At 35.2% G+C, this 8,578-nt stretch overlaps 1 protein-coding gene across 1 annotated transcript; it reads right to left on the minus strand.

Moving 5' to 3' along the window:
* Positions 1-1,676: 1,676 nt before the first annotated feature.
* On the minus strand, positions 1,677-6,128 carry LOC106447139 (probable leucine-rich repeat receptor-like protein kinase At2g33170). The gene is made up of 3 exons (XM_013889001.3): positions 5,716-6,128; positions 2,595-5,564; positions 1,677-2,189 (listed from the first exon to the last, which is right to left on the minus strand). The coding sequence occupies exons 2-3, from the start codon at positions 5,545-5,547 to the stop codon at positions 1,804-1,806; spliced, it is 3,339 nt and encodes a 1,112-aa protein (XP_013744455.2). The 5' UTR covers positions 5,548-5,564; positions 5,716-6,128; the 3' UTR covers positions 1,677-1,803.
* Between the last annotated feature and the right edge of the window lie 2,450 nt (positions 6,129-8,578).

Raw genomic sequence — 8,578 nt, forward strand, 5'->3', positions numbered from 1 at the left:
TTTTTTAATATATAATTAATGTAATTGTGTAATTTATTTTAATAGTAAATAATTAAACAAAAATGATAGAAGGCATACAAATTATTAGCAAATGTTCATTATTTAAAATTATTAATTACTATATATATCATAATCATATTAGGTAATTCCGTATGTTTTATTTAAGGAAATAATATAAAATAAATAGTCACATTTATTTAGTTAATATCATATGATATCATATAGTTGTTATTAAATGTTTCTAGTGAGATATAAAAATCAAATTTGACCAACATGTTTTTCAAGTTTAATGTGAAGCTGACACGTACGACTAATTAACTATCTAAATGATTGACACAGAAGCAAGAGGTCTTTTTAATTATACAAAATTGAGGTTATATCTTTTCAAATGTTCCTCAATTAATATATAGGAGATTTCATTTTGGACTATCTCTTAGAAAAATCATCATATTAAATTATCTTATCATTTAGTTTTATAATAAATATAATCACAAATATATCTTATTAATATCTTAATAAAATCAACAATATAATATCTTTAAGGAGAATCTCAAATTTGTTTACTGTTAATATATACTAAATTCAAAAATATGTATTCAAAACCAATAAATTAAATATAATTAAATATACCAACTTGTTTATATTAAAAAAAATTACCTATTAATCTAATAATTATTAACATCATATAATTATTTTGTTGGCTATTAACTATTTTGTATGTCACATCATTATAAAAAAAATCATATGTTATGCAATCATAATATATGATTATAGATACATATGATCGTGTATATTATTTTAAATATTATGTTATGCAACCATAAAATATGATTAATGTTATTATTTTGATGATGTCAAAAAAGTATCACAACATGTGATTGTTCTTTAATATTATTAACAATTTTATCAAAATAATACCATTCTAAAACATATAATAGAATTCATTTATAATTATATAACTAGATTTAAATATATTTAGTAATATATATTTAACATCATTCCCCTAAACTGAAAAATAATTTGACATATAAAATAATTGTAATCTATATAATAGAGAAAAATATAGCATATTTTTTCCTGTGAAATAAATGTACTTACAAATATAGATGTACTAAAACGTCAACTGAATGATACTATTTTCATTTTTATTACTTTGAAATTTAGATTGGTTCACACAAATTAAAGAAAAAAAATTAATTTTCTATTTTATCTAACCAAAACATTATTAACTATTCATCCAATCATAGTTCAACCAATAAAAACGTTAACTGGAGAATATAAAGAGTTATATAAAAAGAAAAAACAAATAAACTTTTTGAAAACTGAAAATGCCATCTAATTTAAAGCGAATTTTTTTTTCTGAAACGTTATATATATTAAAAATAAAGTGAAAATGTTCTAAAATAGTGAATATGTTCTACAAACAAAAACACTCTGAATTTTTTTGCTTTGTATAGAATTATCAAATTACAAGTTCCTTATCTAACATATCAATTTGATTACTTCAACATGCAAAATCGAAATACGCAATCGACATAGCTTACAATTTTTTCAATTCAATTTGAAAAAACACCCCCGTGGGTCAAAATATACTAGTTTTATTTTTAAAATTTTATTTTTACCTTTCATTAGAAACAATTTTTTTTATCTTGAATTATTTTGTTGAGTTGCAAACAAACAAAAAATTCTAATATTATTTCAAGTTTTCAACCAACTAGGAATGATTTATACGTATGCTCATGCTTTCTTTCTTTCTATAGTGACTATACAAATCATATTTAATCTATACAGAAACCAACTAAGTTAACACGACTGCACCGGTGGAGGTAAATCGCCGCACGTGGCGGACACAATCACTTTCCCGGCACGTTCTCCAGACTCTATCAGCATCAACACTACTTCCCTCATCGTAGGTCGATCCGACGGCGAAGCTTTAGTACAGAGCACAGCAATTTTCGTAACCGTGATCATGTGAGCAAGAATCACATCGTCTTCTACTTTCGTTAGATAAGGATCTAGTATCTCACACGTCAACGAATGATCTCTGATATGGTTTCTTGTCCACGTTGCAAGATCTCCACCTTGGTCAATCGGTTGAACCGGAGTCTTTCCGGTTAACAACTCAAGAAGTACAACTCCGAAGCTGTAGATATCGCATTTCTCCGTTACTTTCATTGTGTATGCATACTCTGCAAAACAAAATAAACCGATTTTGAGGTTAAGTCCGGTTAACTAAGAATCTAAATATCTAAACCGTAAGAGCATACTTGTTTGAAATTACCGGTTATCCCAGAATCTAATTGTCTAAACCGTAAGATCATTAACGTTTTGAGATTAACATCCGTTAATTCAGAATCTAAATGTCTAAACCGCAACAACATAGCCCCGGTTAACTCAGAATCTAAATGTCTAAACCGTAAAAAAATACCGGTTTTGAGATTAAACCCGGTTAACTAATTCTCTAAACCGTAAAACCAAACCGGTTTTGAGATTAGCCACGGTCAATCCAGAATCTAAATCTCTAAACCGTAGGAACAAGCCGGTTTTGAGATTAGTTAACTCAGAATATAAATTTCTAAACGGTAGGAACATACCGGGAGCAATGTAACCATATGAACCAGCGACGGCTGAGACAGATTTGGACACTGGCATGTCAATGACCTTAGCCAAACCAAAATCTCCAACATGAGCTTCAAAGTTCTCATCAAGCAAAATGTTGTTAGACTTGATGTCACGGTGAATGATCCTCGGTTTACAATCATGATGCAAGTAAGCAAGACCTTCCGCCGCACCGAGCGCGATCCCAAACCGAGTCGGCCAGTCAAGACCATACGACTTCCCTCCGTGTAGAATCTCACCTAAGCTTCCTCGAGACATGTACTCGTACAGCAAGAGATTCGAGTTCGAGCCCTGGTGGTAACAGAAACTGTACAGCCTCACAATGTTCCTGTGCCTGATCTTTCCTAGCGTAAGAATCTCCGCGCGGAAACTGTTATCCGTATTGTTATTATTACCGCCTTCTCTATTCGATCCTAACTTTTTAACCGCGATGGTTTTACCCGATGGCATAACCGCTTTGTAAACCGTCCCGCACGCTCCTTTACCTATAATGTAGCTTTCGTGGAACCCTTTCGTCGCTTCGAGGATGTCTTTAACAGTGAACCGTTCTTTCGGGACGAAGTAGATGTCAGATTCTTCGAAAAACGGTTCCTTGTCGCGCACGTAAGGAAGCTTTGTAGCCTCCACAGGGTGTTGTCTAAGGAAATGAACAACGATAGCTATGAGGAAAAGAGATATGCCACCGACGATGGAAGACAAGATAACAATGATCCTCCGGCGACGCGCCGAGCCTGATCTAAGAGGCGAAAGGTTACTCCAAGAAGAGAGGTTAGAGTCGCAGCTTCTCAGATGCCCGCCGCAGAGTCCTTTATCTCCGAGGAAGCTAGTTAGAGTCATGTTTTGAAAGAGCGGCGTGAGCGGAAGCGGTCCGGTCAAGTTGTTGTAGGAGAAGTTGCAGCCTAGTAAGCTCGATAAGTTCTCGAAAGTAGTCGGGATCTCGCCGCTCAAGTGGTTGTTGTTAAGAGAAAGGTACATAAGTAGATAAAGATTCCCGAGCTCGGGCGGTATCTCGCCGCTGAAGTCATTGTAGCTCAAGTTCATCGCGATTTGGAGACTTGATAGTGAGCCTAGCTGAGGCGGTATGCTCCCTGAAAACAAGTTTCCACCCATCTGAAGCTCGGTTAGATGAGTGAGGTTACCGATGGTGAACGGTATGTTGCCGGATAATCTATTGTCGTTGAGTCTGAGGATCTCTAGCTGATGTAAGCTTCCAAGCTCGCATGGTAAATGACCGATGAAACTGTTCCTGCTCAGGTCGAGTCGTTGAAGCATCTTGCAGTTGGAGATCTCCGAAGGGATCGGTCCGGTTAGAGAGTTTGAGGAGACGTTGAACGTGACTAAGTTGGAGAGTTTGCTGATTTCTTTCGGTAGGCTTGAGGAGAATCGGTTAGCTGCGAGGTGAAGCCTTTGAAGCTTCTGGCAAATCTCTATCTTAGCCGGTAACGGTCCGCTAAACCGGTTTTGATCCAGCTCTATAGCTGAGAGATTGACAAGCTTGCATAAATCTGTTGGGAACCGACCGGTTAGTCGGTTCCCAACTACTCTAAGCTGCTGGAGCGGTTTGCAGGTCAGCACGCCCGGCGGGATTTCTCCGAATATCCGGTTTGAACCGAGATTCAATAAGATGAGATTCGATTGGTTACATATAGAAGGCGGTATCTTCCCTGAGAGCTGATTCTCCGAGAAGTCAACAACCCATAGAGGACTGTACATGCCAAGACCCTGAGGGATCACGCCGCTGAGGGAGTTGTGGAAGAGCTGAAGCTGACGCATTGAGGTAAGATTCTGAAAACCGGACGGTATAGGACCGGTTAAGGAGTTAATTGAGAGATCAAGCTTCACAAGATTCTTTAAGTCACTAAGCTCGTTCGGTATGGTTCCGGTTAACTTGTTCTGAAACAAATACAACAGCTTCAGCTCACTGATCTTGCTTAACTCAACTGGGATCTCACCGGTCAACATATTCTCAGAAAAATCGATCTCCATAGCTCTCGTTAGGTTCCCAATCTCCCTTGGGATAGTCCCATTCAACTGGTTTTGGTAGAGGTACAGCTTCTTCAATGACTTCATGTTACCAATCTCTGAAGGTATCGGTCCAACGAACGAGTTAACGTACAAAGCAAGTATCTCAAGCCTTGTGAGGTTCCCAATCTCTTTAGGAATCGACCCTGAGAACTTGTTCTGCCAGAGAATCACCTCCTGGAGTTTAACGAGCTTCCCAATCTCCTTGGGAAGCTCTCCGGAGATGAGATTCTGCGCGAGGCCGAGCAGCTTCAAGTTGAGGCATTGACCAATCTCGTTAGGAAGCTCTCCAGAGAACTCGTTTTGCCCTGCGCGAAACGTAGTCAGCTTGGTGAGTCTCCCTATAGAACGAGGCAGTGGACCGGTTAAGTTGTTGGTGTAAGCCACAAGCTCCTCTAGATTATGTAAATCGCCAATCTCTTCAGGCAAAGGACCGGAGAGTTTGTTATTACAAATGTTAAAGCTTCTCAAAGCCGACAAGTTCTTGATCTCGATAGGTATAGAACCACCGAACTGGTTGTTGTTCAGAAACATAACTTCTAGATTAGAACAGTTCCCAATCTCCTTAGGAATGTCTCCGGTTAACTCGTTATAAGCGAGGCTGAGATAAACCAAGTTAACCAAACCGCCAATGCTTGGGGCTAATACACCAGTGAGATTCATGGAGCTTAAGTCAAGAGATGTCACTACCAGATTGTTGCTGCAGTTCACTCCTATCCAGTTACACGGCGTCTCATCAATGCCGTTCCAGTTGCGGAGATGGTTGAACGAATCTTGAAATCCTCTGTTCTTCAGCTCCAATAGAAACTGACCATCTCTGTTCAGACATTCTGATGTCCAGACCAGAAGTGTTAAAAGAAACAAAACTCCACCAAACATTGGTTTTGGTTCTGTTTTAATCCTCATTGATAAAAACTCAGCACCTGCAACCACATAGATTCACAGTAAAAAAAAAAATCAAATCTTTTTAATTCCAAAAGGAAACAGAGCATTAACCCTACAGCTTAGATCTATGATTTTGCAACAGGAGAACAAAAAAAGGAATCTTTTAAGAAATGAAATGACTTTTCTTACTTGTGTAAAGGGTTTTAGAATATCTCTCTCAGCTTTTGTCTTTTTGATTCCTCAAAATAAAACTCTCAGAGAGAAAGAGATCTCATTTGATGTTGTGGGAATCAAAAAGAGATCATCTTTGATCTGGGAATCAAGCAGAATCAGAAAATAAAGGAGCTTTTAAATCCAATAAACTTTATGGATAGCTCCCACGATCCCAAGAATTAAAAGAGAAGCTAGAAAAAAGAGATAGTGATGAGAATCGATGAGTGTATATTCCAATAAGGATTTTTGATTATTATGGAAAGTATAAGCAAGTTTTGCTTTGGCTTGAAGCTCTTATGGCCGACAAGCATGCCTTCTCTCTCTCTCTACTGTGTTTGCTATTACAGCTTCTCTCTCTCTATCTATATCTTTAATAGTAGAAGCTTGTGCCTTGTGGGTTTTTTCAGCTTTTTTTTTTTCTTTGTCCATTTTGTTTAGTGCCAAGAACATCAATTTTGTAATTGAAAAAGAAAGTTGTGGAAAAAAGTAGAAAGTGGCAAGCTTTTACAGGCCAGGGAAAGTGATAGATTTTTAAAATTATTTTCTTCCACAACAAAAAATTTCCATGGAATAAAGCTTTTCTAGATTTACCGATTGTGACATTTTGGGTTATGGTTATCTAGACCAAACATGTAACATGTTTAAAGAATATAAAATCTAGGAAAGTTTTCAGTTCATATAATTAACATCAATTTGTGATCATCTACAAACAATGTGAGATGTACTAATATAATTAAACTTTGGAAATTCAAAGAAATTAGTCAAAAGTCATACATTGACTGATGATCTATATAACTCATTTAACTGATCGAGTAATTCAAAAAAAATCTCTTCTAATATATTTATTTTCTAGACAATGTCCTTTATTTTAAAATAATGTATAGTTTAAAATGCTGATTATTCTAATTAGAATTAAAATAAAATGGATATTTTTGGGAACCATTGCTTTGAGTTAAAGTGATTTAGCCATGAATTAAAATTGCGAACTGACCAAGTAGATTTGCTTTAAATGCTTAAAGTCTTCATAATATTGTTCTGATTACGGTGCCGTATTAAGGACAATGTGATGTGACTGGGGAATATGGGTCCCATGTGGCGATCGTGAGTAAACTATTGAATGGAAAGGCACTGAATAACTCACCTATCACCGGTCGATGTGGACTTTCTGAAGTTTTTCTTTTATACTTTGTTTTTGTCAAAAAAATTAAAATTTGGATTTTCTTTTTTACGGTGGGATAAATAAAAATATTTGATTTTTTATTTTCCATGGAAAGATAAAAATTAAGGTTTATTTTGTCAACGGAGTTGCTACTCTACAAAATTTATACAGTATAACATAATAAAATCAAAAATGTATTTCTGAATTGAAATTGTGAAACTTTAGAGTTCGAGCTAAGAGACCATTAACTATGGTAAAAAAAAAAGATCATTAACCATGGTGACTAACAAAAACGACCATTAGTTGTGTAAGAATCATAGTAATTTATTGAAACTCAAACTTAATATGAATTTTCTGACACTATTTTTGTATTTAAATTATAACCTTTTAAAAACTGTATATTATAATTTAAAAATGTGACAAATATTAAATACGCTAGAAATTGGTTATAATAATCATTTAGGATGATTTATTTTGTTGGTAAAGACACATTAGGAGGTTCATGTTGCTTGCCACGCAATGATTAAACTATAAGAACAGAAAAGCACCTTTGCACTCGAACTGGGACCTCAATAATCTTTTTCGATAACATTTTCAAATAAAATATACGTATAAAAAAATAACTTTGTGCACTATAATTGTTAGATTCCACCCACTGGTTAATTAGAACAAGATTAAGGCGGCAAATTAAGAAAAGAAAAACATGTGAAACATATTAACAAAACCAAGTGGTTACTTTCTTACATGTGCATGATACTTAATTTGGATAAGTGGAGTATATGGATAATGGTTAATATGGATCTCCCTAGTCCCTGGTAAGTATCTTTTATGAATTATAGATTCCAATACTTCCTAGTCCTGGACTATAAATCAATAGATTTCAGGTCCAGACTAATAATTGAAGAGCTACTATGCCTTCTAAGGTCGAACTCATCATTAATTTAAAGCCTAAATCGAAACATCCGGAAATATATTATTTTACATACAAATAAAATAAACCATTAAAAAAATTAAATCCAAAATGAAGAATGGTTTTTCAACAATTAATTCCAGTAGTAACCATTTAAATTAAATTAACGTTTGTGCATTTGACGAGTTTGCTATAATTTAATTTGAATTTTTTACTCTTAGAGCCACTTTTTCACTTATCTATTACACTCCAGGCCACATTGGGCTAGAAGCACACATTATCATGTCACAAAGACACTAATGCCCCTAAACTAAACCAAACATTAAAACCAAAAAAAACTAAAAATAATCGTGTGACCAAACAAAAAATCAAAATAACATGTTCCAATGCAAACCTCTTGATTTACCAAATCCCCAAACTTTAATTCTGCGTGAAAATTTCATCTTCCCTTTTTGAAGCGATGAAGATTAAGAATCTTAGTTTTAAAGTAATCCAGAGTGTCTCTTATTCCTTGTGATAGCCATTGATTCGAAGAAGAAAGAACCAAATCATGGAAACAAAACCTAAAAATCAAAGCTTTGACTCTCCAAATCCAAAGTCAGAGGATACAAATCCACAAGAGCTTGCGCAGAGGAGCTGAGGAGCTGCTTCGGCCTCCCTTCGTATGCTTGTATAAGAGAAGGTCCAGACCACGCACCGCGGTTCAAGACGATGGTTAACTTTAAAGTAACGGTGAGATCTTCGAGAGTCCTCATTAATGTTCTACTCTC

The sequence above is a fragment of the Brassica napus genome, chromosome A4 (assembly GCF_020379485.1).
Source record: "Brassica napus cultivar Da-Ae chromosome A4, Da-Ae, whole genome shotgun sequence".
Classification (NCBI taxonomy): domain Eukaryota; kingdom Viridiplantae; phylum Streptophyta; class Magnoliopsida; order Brassicales; family Brassicaceae; genus Brassica; species Brassica napus.